Here is a 19,899-nt window from a genome sequence, read left to right as displayed (position 1 = left end):
CCCCTTCAAGCACCCTGGGGTATATGACTTTAGAAAGCCATGTCAGGACCAGCTTAGCAATTAGACAGTTGGAACTTTCAGTCCACCCTCCTCAGCCTCCAAAGGCCAATGATTAAATCAACTGTGCCTATGCAATGAAGCCTCCGTAAAACCCCAAAAGGACAGGGTACAGGAGAGCTTCTGGGATGGTAAGCATGTGGCGTGCCAGGAGGTTGGCGCCCTACCCCCAGAGGGCACGGCAGGCCTGTACCCACCTGCCCCCCCCCACCCTGCTTGGCTCTTCCATCTGGCGTTCCTGAGCTGTATCCTTTCATGTCAACCAGTCGTCTAGTAAGCGCAGTCTCTTCCCGAGTTGCAGCAAGTTAATTGAACTTGAGGATAAGATCCTAAGAACCTCCGATTTATATAGCAAATTGATTGGAAGCACCGGTGACCCAAACTGAGGTTGTGCCTGGCGTCTCAAGTGGGGTGTGCACAGTCTGGTAGCACTGAGCCCTCAACTTGTGTGATCTGTCACTACCTCCAGGGAGACAGGGTCAGAATGGAGTTGAATTGCAGGAGGCCCAGCTGGGGTTGGAGAACTGCTTGGTGGTGATCACAAGTGCTGAGTGAGTATTGAGAGCAGGGAACACACATGGGCATGGAGTTCTCCCTTGCAGGGGCCCAGCAGGGAGAATGGGAGGTGACTGGGAATCCTGGCTACAGCCCAGGGAGGCTGCAGGGGTTCCCAGGCAAGATGAGCGATTTGTAAGGGAGGCTGTGGAGAAGCTGAGAGAGGTCCCGGTGAACCCTGGTGAACCCACAGCCCTGGGCACCACCCAAAGGAACCCTGTGCCAGGGGAGGCCAGGGCTGGAGGGGCAGCTGACGGCAAAGTAGGAGAAGATGGAGGCTGGGAAGCAAGCAGCTCTCGGGGACAAGCTGCCTGCTCCCCGCCCAGCACAGCACCACCCTGAGGCCCCTTCTTGTTGGCTCCTTGGACAACACCATGGAACCTGGAGCAGCTGAATCGGGCAGGGGGGTACACTGAGGCACAGGGGCTCCCTGGCCCCGGGCCTGAAGGAAACACCCTACTCCCTACCCTCACTCCTGGGCCTAATCCGGGGCCTGGTACTCAGACAGGCCTCAAAGAAGCTGGTGGCCTCAAGGACACTGACCAGGTGACCTGGGGACGTGCTGAGCCTCCAGGCATGTCCCAGTCACAGCATCCAATGCAGCCGGCTTGCTGTGGTCTCTCTCTTGCCCACACTCCTCCGTGGGTCCCCAGAACCTTCTGGAACAAAGTCAAACTCCTTATGGGGCTTGCCAAGCCCTGCTAACATGGTCGGCTTGGCACACCCCTCCATCTCCCCGCGGGGCCATGCTGACCTTACCACCTCCCAGACCATGGGCAGAAGGCCTTCTTCCCAGCCTTTGTGGCCCCTTGACTCTTCCCAGGCACCCTGCCTCTCTTTCCTTGTGTCCCTGTCACCTCTTCCAGAGGACCAGGAAGGTTCTCCAGCACTTCCTGGACAAGGTGAACCCAGGGCTCTGCACGTGGCTGGCCAAGCACCCCGCCCAGCATCTGAGGATGCTGACCTGCACAGCCGCCCCAGGGCCTGGGGTCAGGGAGGCCCGGCCATTTCCCTACGTGCAGGAGGAAGCCAGAATGGGGGGCCCAGCTGCCCAGGCCAAGGGTGTGTGTGGCCTGGTAAAGGCGCTGGGCACTGGGCAGCCCTCTGGTAACCCCTGTCCTTGTCCCCCTTCCCCTCTGCTCTGGAACAAGCAGGAGGGCCTTGAGCCCTTCATGCTGGACAGCCTTGTGTCAGAGGGGCCCAGCAGAATGGGAATAAATGCCGGAAGCCAAGCTCTCTCCTCCCACAGAACCGTCTGTCCTGGTGTGAGAATGAGGGGCGCTCTCTGCCTCCTGGGGAACAGAAAAGCGAGACGGAAAAGCAGCCGCCAGCTGGTGGAAGGGAACAACCCACACACAAAAGGGCCACATTTCAAGTCCCTGCCTCTCTAGCGGGAAAACTATTACAGCCACAAGCGAGGAATAATTAAAGCTATTTATCTTGGCAGACTTGGGAGAGGGGGGAGATGCCTGTCAGAATGTGAGGTCTTTTATGAAATCGCCTCCTACTGCCAAATAAAACACAGGCTGTTCACCTTCCAGAGGAAAAACATTGCACAGGAGAGAGGAGAGTCGGGTGAAGAGGAGGACAAGGCACAGCAATCAGTGCTCTCCTAGGCTCACCCGGCGGCCTCCCCCTCTGCTCAGGGCCATCGGTTGGCTCGCTGGGCAGCTTAGCCTGTAGCCTGCTCAGTGCCAACTGTGGGCATGAGGGCACGGCGGTGAACAAGCCAGCCGGCCCCTGCCTTCCCGCACTCCTGGGCACCACAGGGAGGCAGGCGGCACCAGGGAGAAGGCAGGGTAAGAGGGACTGGAGGGAACTCAGGGGACTGATGTCCATGATGCCCATGCAGCACAGATCATGGGCTGCCTCGGGGCAGTGGCAACTTCCAAGCCAAGCCAGGCCACATGGGGGTGCAGGGCTCGTCCTCCAAGAGCCTCTCATCTCCCACAGGTACCAGGCCCCTCTGCCCCACCTCCCCAGTGGGCAAGGCCAAGAGGACAGTGGTTTAAATGGGGGCATCGAGGGACTTCCCTGGTGGTCGAATGGCTAAGACACCACCTCCCAGTGCAGGGGACCAGGGTTTGATCCCTGGTCAGGGCACTAGATCCCAAGCGCTTCAACTAAGAGTTCACATTCCACAATGAAGACAGAGGATTCCACGTGCCACAACCAAGACCCCATGGAGCCAAATAAATAAATGGACATCCAGGAAGACCTAAGTTCAGGGCCTAACAGGCCGCCCTCTAGATGTGACCTCAGGCCTCATTTTCCTCATCTGTCCATTGGGGATCATGGCACAGGCCACGGGGAGGGCTGCCGGACAGCCCCACCACCTGCTTTCACCCTCAACCTCAGGAGCCTCATCTGTGCAATGGGGGTGCAATGGTACTAAAGTCAAGATAAAACCCTTCCTAGGACTTCCCTGATGGTACAGTGGATGGGAATTGGCCTGCCAGTGCAGGAGATGCAGGTTCGATCCCTGGTCCGGGAAGATCCTACATGCCGCAGAGCAGCTAAGCTCATGTACCACAACTACTGAGTCCGCGCTCTACAGCCGACGAGCTGCAACTACTAAAGCCCACAAGCTGCATCTACTAAAGCCCTTGTGCCTAGAGCCCGTGTGCCTAGAGCCCGTGCTCCGCAACAAGAGAAGCCACCACATGGAGAAGCCTCACTCGCCACAACTAGAGAAAACCCACACACAACAACGAAGACCTAGTGCAACCAAAAACAAACAAATTAATTAAAAAAAAAAACAAAACACCCTCTCTGCTGTGAGGATTCCCCGAGATAACAGAGGGCAGGGCAGCCTGAGTGTACTATGCACTTCATGCTCAGGAGCCACAATGGTTCTGAGAATCCTAGCCCGGCCTGGCCTCCCTCTCTGGCTGTAACCTAAGCCGGCTGCTCCAGTGCTGTCCTCGGAGACGCTCAGAGCAGCTGCTGCCACACTGCCCAGCCCCAGGATATTTGAGGAGCATGAGATCACCCTGGGCTCCTGGGCCTGACCTTGGCCTGGATGAATCCCAGCCCCGCCCTGCAGGGACCCACAGCCCCCAGCGCCCCAGGGCAGCCCCTGTCTGGGCGTCTCTTCCCAGCACACGTGACCAAAGACTTCTAACCTACAAGTTCCCTTGCAGGACCTTATCCTATAGCTCTACTTCTAAATGTCTGTGAAGATGCACCTAAATACAGGACTGTTCCAAACAGCAGAAAACCGATGTACCTACAGAACGAGGGAAGGAAAGGAGGGCCTAGGAAAAGACACAGATTTCAATCTGTAGATGCCGCCATGTTAAGATGACCAAGCCACACAGTTAGGGATAGACAGTGTAAAATACACGCGCCATGGATGTAAAAACGAGCAGGGAGAGCTGGCGAGGGGAAGGCCTGTCTAGAAAGAAACACCACGAAATGACTCAGGCACCCCCCTCTCATGGTTTAAACATGGACAACCTTGAGCTGGTGTGTTCCTGGGGAGATATGTGCACACAAGCCCATGTGCCTGAAAATCCACGTGGGAAGGTCATGACAGGAGATGAGCAGCGGCCAGGACGGGGAGGGAGGAAGACACCGGCTTTTCACGTTACACTCTCCTGAGCAGTTTGAATTTCCACCATGTCCCGGAAAGATAAGCACACAAAGGCAAAAGTGACAGTGGGGGAGGGGAGGGGAAACAGGCCTTGACACACACACACACACACACACACACACACACACACACACACACACACACACACACACACACACACACACACACACACACACACACACACACACACACACACACACACACACACACACACACACACACACACACACACACACACACACACACACACACCCCCGCCGCAGCCTCAGGTCCTGTGACCCCAGTGTCCCACTAGGGCTAAAGGATAGAGGACACCGGCTTCTCGGCTGGTGACTGTCTCTCCTGGCCCCGCTCACCCCTCCCCTGAGTAGGTGTGACGGAGGAGGGGCAGCGGGCTGGGCCAGGCCAGGGTGCCGGAGGCCTCATGAGACCTGGAAGCCCAGGGCAAGTCCCTCTCCACCTGCTGAGGAGGCCGCACAGCGGTGCAAATCCCAGAACTCCAGACCCACGTTTGAACCTGGGTTCTGCCACCTGGACCCCACCCTCCAGCCCTCCAAGCTTTCAGGTCTTGAAAACTAACGCATCGATCAGCGCTGTCACAAGGACTAAGACACCCTGTGCCCAGCCCAAGACCACAGGACACAGCAGGTGTTCTGAGCACACAACATCCATCCGGGGGCCCCACATCCCCAAGGCCCTCTGACCAGAGGCAAAGATGGGAAAGAAGGATTCCCAGAGAGAATCTTGGACACAAGGTCACGCTGGGCCCAGACCAGGCATCTGGCCACTGAATCAACCCTACCAGGTACCCAGACCAGGCTCGGCACAGGCCACTCCGACCTGAAGCAGCCATTGGCTGAGGCTGAGAGGTGCCGGCTTCATGCTGTGTTTGGGAAGGTCTTGACATTAGGTGTGGGACCTTCGGCCCATCAGAGGGGCCCCTTATGAAGGCTGACCACCAGAGATGGCCAACCACGAGGTTATCTCGCTGGGAGGAGACAAGAGAGGGGCCCTGGGCTCTACAGGCAACACTTGTTTCTCTCTTCAGCTGGGAGTGGGCAGTTCCTGGTGTCTGCTATATTAGCCTTCATTCCTGTGACAATATTTCACAATAACAACAGCTAGCCACCACTGCTGGCCCACCCATTGTCACCCGCCTTCCCCCTGCCACCATGGGGCTGACCACAGGCTGAAGAAGAGGCACCACACTAGAGTCCCCCAAACCTCCTAATTGGCGCTGGCTTCTGGCCGTCAGAGGGGACCCCTTTCAAAGGGCTGGTTCATGGGAGCTGGGAGTGGGGTGGCGGGTGGTATTTGCCTTTAGGGATTGGAGGCTTGTGGTCCTGTAGGTCCTGTAGGTCCCTCCAGACCCCAAAAATGAGTCTAACTGTGGTGTGTGTGGAAGGGCAACTCCAAGAGAAGAAGCACCAGACAAAGAAAGGGCTTGGCTTTTCTGAAAAGACTACTCGGGGCTCCGACTGGGCCGGAGCCATTACATGCAAATATCTCCCCATCCATGCTAATCAGCCGGCAGCCCAGGGCTTTGTGAGCTACAAAAGGAACAGCAGCTGTGCACGGTTCCTTGGCCCCTGAAAGCAGGGGGGCTTAGAGGATAATTAGGGGTGGGGGGAGGCAACAAACCCCTAGCCCCAGCCCCTGACTCCAGGGGCTGTGCTGTCGGCCTCTAGCGCTGAGCCTTTCTTCTTTGGCCGAGACTTTGAAGCAGTTGCTGTACATGGTACCAGGCAGACACCTAATGTCATCAGGGCCTCAGTTAATGCTCCCAACCACCACCTTCCTCACTGAGCTCAAGTTCAAGAGGAGAAACTGAGGCCTAGGGAACTGACATGCTTGAAGCGGCCCAGCCTGGGGACCTGGCTGCTCATGAAAGGCCGCTGAACCCCATCCCAGTCTCTGGGAGGCGAGCTGGGCCTGGGAGGCTGTGGGGACCATGCTCAGGGTCCAGGGAAGGACGTGGGCCCTGGGCCTCGCAGAGCCAGGCCCGGCTGGTTGACCACGGCTGGCAGGCACCATCCCCCAGAGTCCCCACCACAGGCTCGCAACAGAGCCCGACTCCAAGGGCTGAGAGGGGTCATGAAGGTCTCCACCACCTGTGACCGCAGGAACTGGGCGGGCAGTGCTTCATGAGGACTGAGGCACATAGGGGAAGTCTGTCAAGGGCAGCAGGGGGACCCACCCTCAGAGGGGCTGGGACACCCCACACACTGGTTCCCACAGCTGCCGGGGACCGTGTGCTCAGCACAGGAAGCCAAGCCAATGTCTGGGGAATGCTAACGTGTTCCTCCTCCAGCCAGCTGAGGGACCTCAGCTCTCAGCACAGGGTGCCTCCAGGGAGGCCAAACCGGAAGAGGCTGGAGGACAGGGCAGAGGAGCCTCGGTGGAGGAGTGATGGAGGAAACCAGCGGGGGGCTGAGGCCCACTTGCAGTCCCGGTGGAGGGCTCTTCGACAAAGAAAACACTTTGACCACTGGCCCAGAGGTAACACAGGATGTCCTGAGGCCGCGTGGCTGCCGGAAGGGCCTCCGCCAGGCCCCTGGGGCTCCAGGAGCCCCTCTGGCCCTGCCTCTGGGCTCAGAGAACCGGATGTGTGAGTCCTGAGGGAGGGCCCCTTCCGGACGGCCTGCCAGCAGCTGCCTCGCCAGATGTGACTCCAGATGTGGCCCAGGCGGGTGGGGGCAGAGCCTGCCTGACCCACAATGGAATCGGCAATGAGGCAGGAATGAGGAAAGACTGGCTTTGGGCTCCAGAAGAATCCACCAGGGCCACTTCCCTGACACACACCCCAAGGGCCAGGTCTGCCTCTCCTCTAGGGCACTGACTTTCTCTAGTGCCCCCAGGGAGACGTCAGGGCCAAAGCCAGGTTGGCACCCAACAGCCAGCCACCACCAAGTGCCTCAGTTTCCCCTCTTAGGAAGCGGTGGCTCCCTGCGGGGCTGTTCTGACGGCCAGGCAAGTCAATGAAAGTAAAGAGCCTGGCACAGCGCCCACCAGCTGCTCAGCCCACAACAGCCATGGTAGGGCCTCAAAGCAGCGATGAACAGGGCACTGGGGTGGGGGTGCAGGGGCATTGAGGCCAGGCAACCGGTCAGCATCTCCAACCCAAGACTCACGCAACACTAGGGATGCCAACCTCCAGTCACACATTTGCTGTGGACCAGACAGGCTCTGCAGAGGGGTCCTCTGGGACACATAACAGAAGGCTGGAAGCCCCGCCTGTCTTCGCCCTCCCCTCCAGCTCAGGGAAGAATGTGGCTAGCTCTCTGGAATGCTCCTTTTGGATCTGCAAGAGGCCCCCCAGTCTGCCTTTGATCATTTATTCACGTGCCCCCTGTGGGGGAGATGATGGAGCATTCCTTTTTCATTAGAGCTCAAATCTGCCGGGGTCCCTGCAGCTGGACTCTCACCAGCTCCTGTGTTGTCAGGCAGGTTTCTATACACAAAACCGTTACGTGAGTATCACATGCAGCCAAGACGAACGCCAGCCACGGGAACACAATTAGCGGGGGAGCAAATCCGCCCAACAGTCTTAGAGAAAACAGCTCAGACCCGCTCTCACCAAAGCTGTGGGTGATGAATCAACCGCAAGAGACAGACAAAAACAGGGAGTGAAAGAGTTTCTCCCCTTAGTCTGTGAGGGGTGGGGGAGGGGAGGAGACAGAGTACCCCCTGACACACACACCCGTCTGGACCAGTTTTCAAGAATACCCTGCCTGGCATCAGGGGAGAGACCCACTTGACCAAACCAAACCCATCCAGAGGCTGCAGGCCAAGTTCTAGGTCTGACTTTGGGTGGCAGTTACTGGGGTGCACACCATGTCAAGTGCGCCTTAGGCCTGGGCATCTGTGCATGTTGATTAAACAATTAAAGCCAGTGATCTAAAGCATAACCCCCACAGGAGACGCCTGAGGGCCATAGGGCCTCCATATCTAACTCCTGCAGACCTGGGTGAAGCCTGGTCTCAATTTCCTTCAATAACTGGCTTTCAGAGAACAAAAGAGGTGGGTGTGGGGGAAGTCAGGGATCTTAAACCAAAAGGTGCCATGGCTTCTCAGAGCAGACATAAAGGGTGCCAGCAGCCCCGCCCTGCTGTGTTCCTGGGACCCTGAATCCTGACGCTTTCCCAGCAAGTCCCGGAAGTGAGCAGACAGGAGGGTGAACACACGAAGTGAGCCGTGTGGGACCAGGAAAGGCTGGGGCAGGATCTCCAAGGCCTTCCCAGCTGCCCCATACCCATCTGGGGGTTTCATGATCATCTCCACCTGGGACACATCTCTTTCAGACTACGCAGCAGGTTTAGGAGACCAGGGATCTCTTACACCGTGTTATTCACCTGCTGTATAAACGGGGCGAATCTGTGTGTGCGCATGCTCAGTCACTCAGTTGTGTCTGACTCTTGGCGACCCCATGGACTGTAGCCCACCAGCCCCCAAAACCACTCTCCACTCTAGGAGGGAACAGCTGAGAAGGAGGGTCACTTGCCTGGGGTTATGAAGTCAAGTCAGATGAGACTCTGTGGCCTATGTTAATCATGACCTCCAGATGCCTCTCGCCCGGGAGAGCTGCTGCACACCGGGAGGGGGAAGGGTGAGCGTTCCAGCCCAGGAATGTAAAGCAGGCCTAGCCCTTGGCCTGGCCGACCAGGAGAGCAGGACTGGACCAGAGACACAGACCCCAGCTGCCCCAGAGCCGGCCCCAGCCCAGCCGAGCCCGTGGCTCCTGCTCCTAGATCCCTTCCTTCCCACCTCAACTCTGTCAGGCTGTCGGCCTCCTGCCCCCTTCTCTTCAGGTTGGTTCCGAGGCCACACTCCGGCCCCTCCCCAAGCAGGGAGAAGGGGTTCCTTATTCGCTTTCTCTCTGCTCCCCAAGACCAGAATTGAGTCGGGGGCAGGGATGGCATCTGATTTGTACAGGGCCTGCAGTCCGGGCACAGGTGACCACCTACCACCGGCCAAACCCCTCAGTGAAATCCCCCTCACTGACAAGGAAGCTGAGATCCGGGAGGCTGAGTCATTCGCCCAGGATCACTCTGCTAGGAAAGGATGGGGGAGGGAACTAAGGGATGGGGGAGGGCTTGAACCCAGACACCACCACGGGTGTCATTTCCCTTCTCAACACTCTAGGGATAAACACCAAGCCCCTTGCTAGGACCCACCCCTCCCCGTACTCACCCTGCTCCAGACACAGTGGCCATGGGCTGCTCTTGGCCATGCAGGCCCACAGGCTCACTCCCCAGGTCTGCCTGCCGCAGTAGCAGAGGCTACTTCAAGCACCTTACTTCTATTAGCTCACAACTCACAACTCTCCAAGGCAGATGCTACCAAGATCCCCATTTCACAGCTGAGGAAACTGAGGCATAGAGTCTGGGTCATGCCGATGCACTTCTCTTGGCAGCTTTAATGCCCCATTCTGAGTGGTGACCATCCCTAACCAACCTGTACCTCCCACTCACCCCCATTTCGAGCAGCCCCTTCCCCAGCATTCTCAAGCCTCAGCCCGGTTTACCTTCAAGGCACTGACCATTGTGGGTGATTGCTGACACAGCGCTTGTCACACATACTCCCACCCCACAAGACCCACAAGTGTGGACCCACATGCTTAATCCCAGCTCCTCAAACAGTACCTGGCCCGCAGTGGATGTTCAGTAAACTTTGCTGTTTAAAGTTAAGAACTTCCCTAGTGGTCCAATGGTTAAGAATCTGCCTTCCCATGCAGGGAACACGAGTTCTATCCCTGGCTGGGAACTAAGATCCCAAATGCCGCAGGGCAACTGATCCTTCACCACTGCTACTGAGCCTGGGTGCCCGAGAATCTATGCATGCTCTGCAACAAGAGAAGCCACCACAACGAGAAGCCTGAGCACTGCAACTAGGGAGTGGTCCCCTACCTTACTGCAACTAGAGGTGTGTGCATGGCAATGAAGACCCAGGGCAGCCAATAATTAATTCATTAACTAGTTTTTGTTACATGATCGACAGCTAACACACTGCAATTGTTATCAGAAGTTTGGTGGGAGAAATAATATTTAAAATTAACAAAGTTAGACAAATGGTAATGACTACAATAAAGAGAGAGCAAGGTCACTCTGAATGCGTGCTTCTGATTCAAAGTATGAAAATTCGAGTCTCCCTATTTTCAGAGAGCTGTTGGTGGGCCCTGCCACCCCGGGTAAGGTCCCTCCCCCACTCTCCTCTCAGCCTCCACTACCAGCCTCTCCCCAGACTTCCCATCTGCCTGGGTCCCCTCCCCAACTCCAGCACCCAAACTGGGCTGCCCCTCCTGCTCAGAAATCCAGTAATCTCCCCTTGGCACTCCTGCCATTCACAGTCATTTTCCTGGAGAGGACAGAGATACACGTGGCCCCCACTGACTACTTCACTCCGCAATCTGCTGCTGTCCTCAGTGGCCACCAGACTTTCTCAGGTCACAGATCCCTCTGAGGGGGATCAAAAGCAAGGGAGCCTCTCCCTCGAAAGAAGCACAGAGAGCCAAGAGCAGCACCCTGGTCCCAGTTCACCGGAAGCACATGGAGCTAATGAGCGTTTTACAAGTGTTCCCTCCAGAGAGGTGCTGTCACCCCTTTGCTAAAATCAAGGAGGCTCCTCCGAGGTCCTAGCCACCGACTCTTGTCCGTCTACCCTTATGCAAACCACATGCAACTTCAAGGGGTTGTAAGATCATGGGACACCCACTGACCCACCAGGACCATCCAAGGATTTCAGGTTAAGAGCCTCTGCTCTGAGCTGCCTGAAGCCCCTGCCAGCCTCCACTCTCCACAGGAGCAGCCAAGTCTGGCCCAAGTCTAGCCCTCCCACTCCCCCATCTGGGATGGGTATTTCTCCTGACATCCTAGCAAACTCACCACCTCCTCAGGTGGTACCTGCCTCCCCAGGCTCCCCAGCAAAGAAGCCTCGCCTGCCGCCCAGTTATCTTGCCTCCCTCCTTCTGCTAGATCTAACCGGTTCAGAATGCACCGCAGAATCCGAAGTTCACACCACACTCCTCCTTGTGCCAAAAGGCCCTGCACACCCACCGCATCCAGACCCCCACACCTAACGCCTGCGCTTGCTCGCCAGGTGCTGCTCATGGTGTGGGCCACTTTCCACCCATGATCTCGTGTATGGGCCCAGCCATCCCAACGGATGTGCCGCACCAGGCCCTTAGACCCTGCCTGAAACACATGGGGCCCAGTGAGTTTCAGATTACAAACTCCTCACATTAGAAAAAAGGTAACAAGGTACAGACAGCATGAATTATCCCTAGCAGAGTACAGGAAACATCTGTAACCAAGCACCTTTTTGCAGGCAAACGGGGGAATGTGCAGTGCTCAGTCGTGCTCGACTCTTTGTGATCCCATGGACTGCAGCCTGCCAGGCTTCTCTGTCCATGGGACTTCCCAGGCAAGAATACCGGAGTGGGTTGCCATTTCCTTCTCCAGGGGATCTTCTCTACCTGATGATTGAACCTGCGTCTCCTGCTTGGCAGGTGGATTCTTTGCTACTGTGCCCCTGGGAAGCCCTAAGTGGGAACAGTCACTCTCAACTGGATACCCAGAGATTATAAAAAGCCCCATGTGGCAACTCAGGGCTGGGGTTTTGCCCAAGTTTGGGTCAGGTTAGCTCTTGCTGCCAAATGAGCAGGAAGTCAGGTTTTCAGACCTTTTATATTTCCAAAGTGCCAACGAGGGCCTGTGGGCCTACACAGGCGCAGGTAGAGGTGAGGGAGGGAAGGGGCTTGGGAGGTAGTCAGTGGGCGGGTCCTGGGACTAGAAGCCAGGTCAATTTGAAGCCAGGTCAACTTGAACAGCTGTCTAGAGGGAGGGATGGGGGGCTGAAGAAGGGCGAGGGCTAAGGCTAAAAGACATTTTCCCATACCTGATGGACACCCCAAAAAAACAATACACTACAAGTGGGAAGGCAAATGGCTACTGGCGCGGGGCCTGTGATGGGGTGGCCACCAGCAGGGAAGGGGCTCTGGCCATGTGGGGCACAGGCCCCTTCTGAAGGCAGCACTGCCATCCAACTCAGCCTCAGGATGTGAAGGCCCAGGGTTGCAGCCCTACTGACTTTTCAGAAGTACAAGCCAGATTTTGGTGGGAAATCACCCCATTTTTTAAAAATATCAGGAATCTCCTTTTATTTTACCACTGCTGCTGCTGCTGCTAAGTCGCTTCAGTCGTGTCCAACTCTGTGTGACCCCACAGATGGCAGCCTACCAGGCTCCTCCATCACTGGGATTCTCCAGGCAAGAACACTGGAGTGGGTTGCCATTTCCTTCTCCAATGCTTGAAAGTGAAAAGTGAAAGTTAAGTCGCTTAGTCGTGTCTGACTCTTCCCGACCCCATGGACTGCAGCCCACCAGGCTCCTCCGTCCATGGGATTTTCCAGGCAAGAGTACTGGAGTGGGGTGCCATTGCCTGGACCAAACCCATTGGGTAGGTCACTCGTGACCCCTGGCCGAGGGTCATGGCCTTCACTATCTTGCCCTTTGTCCTGGGGCGGAATTCATCATTTGTACCATAACAGGACTCTGGGCCTCTAATGCGCTTCAGGGGCAGACTAAGGTGAAACTATTTGATTACATTTCTGTTGCATTCTCTGCAAGCTTCCGTGGCTTCTCTCCTTGCTCCCGTCTACACCGTAACCTGCTGCCAGAAGAGTCTTAAGAAATACCATCCTTATCATGTTAGGCCCCCATGAAAAATGGCAGGGCACTCCCAACCACATATAGGAAAAGGCCCTGTCATTTGGGAGACGTGATCTGGGCCCAACCTTGTTACCCGTCCTTCAGTCCCTCCATTCTGCTCACACCAGGCTGCTGTTCCCACCTCATCCCACCTCATTGAGCATCTTTCCATAAACCAGGAGTATTCTGCCCAATGCTGGTGGCTAAAGCCACATCCTACCTACCTACTATGGCCAAGGTGACTATCTCCCAGTATCTGTTCTCCCTTTCGCCCACTGAAAGAAAAACCCTCAAATGAGCTGAGGACAGGGTCCCTCTAAAGACTACATTTCCCAGGCCCCCTTGCAGCTAGCAGTGGCCATGTGACTGCATTCTAGCCAATGGGATGCAAGCAGAAGCAACCACAGCCAGCTTCTGAGAACCTTCCCTAACAGATGCCTCACAATGCTCTTGGAACCCTTTGCCCCTTCCTTGATCCTGCTGTCTGGAAACCAGGGTGTAATAGCTGGACTCCTGCTGCCATATTGATCCATGATGACAAGACTCGATCCTGGGAATGTGGGAACAGGGTTAGCTGGAAGGACCTGGGTCTGAGGACTTCCCTCGAGCAGAGCTTCCTTCCACACCAGCCCTGGTCTCCAGCTTCCAAGGCTTCAGGACCAGAGCACGAGAAATGAATTGTAGTCTTGGTTAAGCCACCTCTACTCTGGGTCTCCATTAATGCATGGATAAACTGAATCCTGACCACCCAGTTCCACTGAACCACTTTGCAGGGAGCAAAGTATCCAACAGCCAGCTCTGCTGTCTGCCAGCCATGATAACTCTTTCATCCCTGCTTTTCCAATAACAGAATGGGAGGCGCATACCTGACCTCCCAGAACTATTCTAAGGCCCAGTGGTAACACACAGAAGGACCATACCTGTTCAAGCTAACTGGCCCACACAGGCCTACATGGTCCAGAAAGCGTACTCTATATGGCCTGATCAATCAGGACACTTCACAATCAAAACAAACAGACCTACACAGAGAAGGGCTTTTTGGCTTCTCTTAAGCTGCGGAAGATCTACCGAACCTGGTTGGGGCTGAGTTCCCAAGTTACCCCTCCTCTGCCTGTTTCATTCACTTATTCCTAGGGTCTGCAAGCTTTTCCTGTGAAGGACTGGTAAGTAAATATCTTAGGATTTTGGAGGACTCTATGGTCTTCGTTAAGTATTTTTCCTTGGGTTTTCTCCTTTTTAATCAACACTTCAAAAATGTACAAACCTCCCTTAGCTCTGACTGCTTAAAAAGTTGGCCACTGGCCCACAGGCCCTGCCTTATACTACCATCCTTCCCCCAGTGCCTCCAAAGTCAAAGCACGGGGGTCTATCCACGCCTGGCACACAGAAAGTGCTCAATAAATGACAGCAGTCATTAGCAACTGGCGGGCACCACTGAAAACATAAATGCCTTCTGATGCCTACCTTTGTCCCCCAAGCTGCATGTCCCAAAGGCTGCGCACAGGAGGACCAACTTTTCCACAATCTCACCACCCCAACTGCCCCCAGCTGTTGGGGGTGGGGGCTACCAGGAGCATGACTGAAGGAAGTCACAGGGTTCCTGATTCTGGAACCTGCAGCTTGTTTTCATAGAAGGGTTTTCTCTGGGGTTTCCAGCCCCTGGCAGGTCCCCCCACAAACTGAAACCTAGCCCCTGTCAGAGCTGGCCCTGCTGTAAGTCCCTTCATAGCCAATGGTGCTGGGAGAGGCCAGAGAACCGAAAGAAAAGTAGCCTTGTCATCTCCAGGAAGGCCGCCACGGGGCTGAGGAACTGACTCTGTTCTGCTCACGGCCCCGGCCACCCCACAACGATGGGCTTCTCAAGGAGCTGCCTCCTGGCAAGTTAGGCAGGGGCAGAGTGTGGGGCCGGGGTGGGGGAGGTGGTACAGCTTGCATCCAGGAACTCCAGGGGCCGTGCCAAAGCTTCCTCAAGGCCCAGGAAGACGCACCTCTGCCCGGGGAAAGTGGTCCGGTTATGGGAGCTGCCACTTAGCCAATGCCATGGACGTGAGCCAGGGTGACATCAAGTGGCAAGAAGGGGTGGGGAGGAAATTCCCTGGAGGTCCAGCGGTTAGAGGACTCTGCGCTTTCACTGCTGGGGGCAGGGGTTCGACCCCTGGTTGTGGAACTAAGATGTCAGAAAGCCAAAAAAAGGGGGGTGGGGGTGGGGAAGGGTCACCATTCACCGCAGGGTGACTGAGCCAGAGCCTTCCGCAGCTGTCCTCTTTCCCACACAGAGGATGCAAACATCAAGGAATATGGCTATATGTCCTTGTTGCTGCTGCCGTTCAGTCGCTAAGTCGTGTCTAATTCTTTGCGACCCCATGGACTGTAGCCCTCCAGGCTCCTCTGTCCATGGGATTTCCTAGGCAAGAACACTGGAGTGGGTTGCCATTTCCTCCTCCAGGGGATCTTCCTGACCTAGGGATGGAACCCGCGCATCTTCTGCATTGGCAGGTTAATTCTTTACCACTGAGCCATCAGGGAAGCCCATCTCCCAGCCCTGCCACCTGAGGCAGAGGTGGCAGCCCTGGGGGGGTCCCTCTCCCATCTGCTGGGGGTGGGAGGCAGCTGGGCAGCCCCACAGCATACAGGACTTTCTACTAGAAAAGCCAGCTCTTCACCATTCCACACCAATAGCATCACCGGTGATAACATCTGTAGACCAACCTACTCTTTATGGCCGGACTCCCTGCTCCACTTCCCCCCTATTCCCTGGACCCCAGTGGCACTATTCTCTCTGCAGTGAAGGAAACTGAGGTCGTGTGCAGGTACCTGTCGCTATCAGTAAGGAAACAGGTATCGCGACAGGTGAAATGGCGAGTTCAAGACTGAGTAGCCAGTGATTCACACCAGTCAGATTCCATGCTCAAGACTCTCACCTCCCAGATGTGAGGCATGGGGAGATTCCTGTGGATGTCTTGGCCCACCACCCACCCTCATGCCCCAACCCTGACCCCCTACACACAGTCGAATGTCAGGTATCTAGGGATCACCAGTGGCTCACAGGAGCCCGCCTCAGGAGGGACAGGTGAGCAGAACAGGGTTCCTGAAGCCTTCTCACCTGGCCAAAGCACGCAGGTCCCAGAAGGGTCCAGGTTGGGAAATGTTGAGTCCAGGGACGGAAGTTCATTCCAAGAGAAGGCCTGAGGCTCCCAACAACGTGGTTTGCCCCCAAGTCCCCCCAGAGGCCAGACCACCTTTGCCTTTTCCCAGGGGACCGTGGCCAGCCGTCCACGCCCAGCAGGCCCAGACTGCTTGCCCATCCAAGACTCTGTACTCCCACGCAGACCTCAGAGCAACCGGGAAGCAGCACTGCCTCGCCCTGAGGCTGCCAACTCTGAGGCCCTTGTCAGCCCGTTACGGGAGCAGAGGCTGCCTCCAAGGAAGAAGAGTTTGTTCCCTGAGCAAACACGCTGTGCCACCAAGTCCTGTCATCACCTCCATCCTGCCACCCAGGAGACCGAAGCACAGAGGCCCCCAACTACCTGCCAGGCACCAGTCCAGCCCACACAGTGCATGACCTCAAACATATGCCCAAGCCTTAACCCCCAGAATCTGTAGATATGACTTCACGTGGAAAAGGGATCCTTACAGACATAATTAAGGGTCTAAGATCATACTGGCCTTCCCAGGTAGCTCAGTGGTGAAGTCCCCACCTGCCAATGCAGGAGACGCGGGTCCGATCCCTCGGTTGGAAGATCCCATGGAAGAGGAAATGGCAACCCACCCCAGTATTCCTGCCTGGAGAATCCCACAGACAGAGGAGCCTGGCAGGCTACAGTCCATGGGGTCACAAGAGTCAGACATGACTTAGCGCCCATGACTGACTGAATGAAGATCATTCTGGATTAAGATTCCAGATTCATGTGTGTGTGTGTTCAGTCGCTCAGTCATGTTCGACTCTTTGCCATCCCATGGACTGTGGCCCGCCAGGCTCCTCAGTTTATGGGATTTTTCAGGCAAGAATACTAGAGTGGGTTGCCATTTCCTTCTCCAGGGGATCTTCCCGACCCACAGACTGAACTGGCATCTCCTGTGTCTCCTGCATTGGCAGATGAGTTCTTTATCACTGAGCCACCTGGGAAGCCCCTAAATCCAGTGACAGGGAACCTTAGAGGGAAAGACACAGAGACACAGGGGAGCAGCCATGTGGAGACGGAGGCAGAGACTGGATTTCTGTGGCCTCCAGCCAAGCAATGCCTGGAGCCACTGGACGCTGGAAGAGGCAAGAAAGGATTCTCCTCTAGAGCCTCTGGAGCGCATGTGGCCCAGCCAACACCTTGCCTTTGGACTTCTGCCCATGAGCTATGAGAGAATACATTCCTGTTGGTTTAAGCCACTCCGTTTGTTACAGCAGCCCTGGGAAACCAATACAACCAGGCTCAGCCAAGACCAGAGACCATGCTCTCAACTCCATGCCAGGGTGACTTGAGCATAAAGGGGACAGGAATTATCTCAGATCCCTGAGACGTTGTCATTCCAGACAGAGACTCTTGGTGTGAGAAATGCAGACTTTCTCCTCTTGACGATCACTTCAGTTATGAATGACCTCCCCAAACGGAAGTGTTCCCTTATTATAACTAGTAACAATTCCAAATGTATCCACAAAACAAAAACACGAAAGTAAAAACCCTCCTGCAGGGGCTTTCCTGGTGGCTCAGTGGTTAAGAATCTGCCTGCCAATGCAGGAGACATGGGTTTGATCCCTGGTTCGGGAAGATCCCACATGCCTTGAAACTAAGCCCCTGCATCACAACTACTGAGCCTGTGCTCTAAGAGCCTGGGAGCCACAATGATTGAGTTCATGTGCTGCAATACCGAAGCCCAGGTGCTCTAGAGCCCATGCTCTGCAACAAGTCGTGCACCGCAACTAGAGAATAGCCCCCGCTCACCACTACTAGAGAAAAACCCCACTCAGCAATGAAGACCTAGCACAGCCAAAAATAAGTTAAAAACCACATTAAAAAATTTACATAATAAAACCTCTCTTGGAGAAAGATGTGAAGAGAGTATATGAGAATGTTCTGTACAATCTTCCTAGTAATTCTATAAATTCTATAAATCTAAGCCTGTCCTAAAATCAAAAGAAGTTTATTTACTAAAGAAAAACCAACTCCCCTGGAACTCCTTTGAGGATCAGCCCTGGGGCCCTAGTTTGAGAAACGATGCCTTACTTGGTGCTGTGCCCATTCATGTGTGTAGAATGGCAGTGCTTATGATCTGGGGGGCCCTTCAGAGCTTAAGTGTCGGTCCTGAGCACCAATACCCACCTGGCATACTCCTCTCTCCCCTCATCTGGTCCAAGAAGACCCAGCTCTGCCGGAGCAAAAAGAGATGTGGTGCTGGGTGTGAGGAATTCTGTGTGGGAACCAACTGCTCCACACACTTCCCTTCGGAAAACCCCGTGCCCAAAGTGGCAAAAAGCTCACACAAACCAACACCAGGAAAAGCCTTCTCGGTGACACCCAAAGAACATCAGAGCAAGAAACCGGGAGAGACAAAGCTGAGTGTAACAGAATAACAAAATGTGAATGAGAAGAGAACAGATAAGAACAAGAGAGAACAGATACGAAAGAGTAACAAGAAAAAGAAAAAGGATGAACTACAAAGACGCGGGGTCTTGGCAAACACATTTGAGATCTCTCTCCCCCCTACACTGAAATGTCAGTTTTGAAACTAGCTTCTGAAAATGTAACCAGTTTCTCACATCCCCAAAAAGGAAGATCGGGGGACCGTGGCGAGGGAGGAGGCAGTGTTACATCTTACTTCGGAGCCAGGCATCAAGAAGGGGCCCCAGCCGTCCACGTTTCCACGAGGCGCACACCCAGCGGCTCGCACCACCCTCGCAGGGACCCTCTCCTCAGATCTAGAAGTTTCCCACTCGGGGGTCGGGAATGCCAGGCCCTCCAGATGAGTGGAACCGGGTCCTCCAGGCCGCCCCAGACTGGGCACCACTTTCCAACCTTCCTTAGCAGTCCAGAGGGTCCCCTGGATGGCCTGAGGCTGTCCACACCCCTCCCTCCTCCCAGCCACGGCGGCCACACCCGCCCCCAGACTCCCATCTCTCCCACGCCCAGGCCCCCTCCCCTCCCACCCAGCCCCCACACTCCCGGCTTCTTCAGAATTCTTACCTCCCACTCTTGGCCCCCCACTTCCTGCCCACCCTCTCCCAATCTCAGGGCCCTCACTACTCCCCCATTTCCCGCTTCCCTCCGTACTCGGGGCACCTCACCTCTGGCCACCACGCACGCCCGCTTTTCTCTTTCTGCCCCTTGACACCGTTCCTCCACGCCCCTCACTCGGGGGGCCCCATACCCAGCTCCCTCGGTTCGGCCCCACAGACCCCACATCAGGCCCCCACGGACCAGGGCCGCTCACCCTGGGAACCCCAGGCACCTCACCGCGTCCCTCCCGGCCAGGGTCCCCCCCCCGCGGCCGGCCTCGTGCGCAGCCCCCGCGCGCAGCCCGGCCCCGGGGCCCCGCACTCACGGCTGTAGAGGGCGATGCCCGCCGCGTCCGGGCCAGCGCGCACCTCGAGGCGCAGAGCCTGCTGCTCCGCGTGCCGCTGGATCTCGCCGTTCGCGTCGCCGATGGTGAGGAGGCGGGCGCCGGGGAACACGGACACGGCCCCGCAGGGCCCCGTGACACCCGTGCCGGCCGCCCCCGCGCCGCCCACGCCCGGCCCCGCCGCCGCCGCCGTTGCTGCCATCTTAGATCCGGCTCCAGGCCCCGCCACCGCCGCCGCCGCCGCGCCCGGGCCCAGGCCGCCGCCGCTGCCGCCGCCGCCGCCGAGCAGGCCGAGGCCGAGGCCAAGCCGAGCAGCGCCGCCTGCCGGCCACGCGCCGCCTCGCCGCCACCGCCGCTGCGGCCCGGCCCCCGTGGCGCAGCGCCCCCTGCAGGCGGCTCTGGGCGCTGGGAGGGAGCACGCTAGGGGGCGGGGCCGGAC

General features: G+C 56.4%; 1 protein-coding gene across 9 annotated transcripts in view; it reads right to left on the bottom strand.

Annotated features, from left to right (window-relative positions):
• Positions 1-19,752, bottom strand: part of CARM1 (coactivator associated arginine methyltransferase 1) — a 42,128-nt gene extending 22,376 nt beyond the window's left edge. For 4 of the 9 annotated variants that reach the window (XM_081498288.1, XM_081498290.1, XM_081498289.1 and 1 more), the window contains exon 1: positions 19,443-19,752. In XM_081498288.1, coding sequence (XP_081354414.1) covers positions 19,443-19,662 — 220 coding nt within the window. In that variant the 5' untranslated portion in view covers positions 19,663-19,752. Of the gene's footprint in view, positions 1-18,223; positions 18,270-19,185; positions 19,420-19,442 lie in introns of those variants that run through there. The other 5 variants (XM_081498297.1, XM_081498295.1, XM_081498294.1 and 2 more) reach the window with 3 other exon arrangements.
• Positions 19,753-19,899: the final 147 nt, after the last annotated feature.

The sequence above is a fragment of the Giraffa tippelskirchi genome, chromosome 6 (assembly GCF_054371585.1).
Source record: "Giraffa tippelskirchi isolate mGirTip1 chromosome 6, T2T-mGirTip1v1.2.pri, whole genome shotgun sequence".
Taxonomy (NCBI): domain Eukaryota; kingdom Metazoa; phylum Chordata; class Mammalia; order Artiodactyla; family Giraffidae; genus Giraffa; species Giraffa tippelskirchi.
Note: the sequence above shows the minus strand (reverse complement) of the source record. Positions and strands in the feature narration are given on the sequence as shown.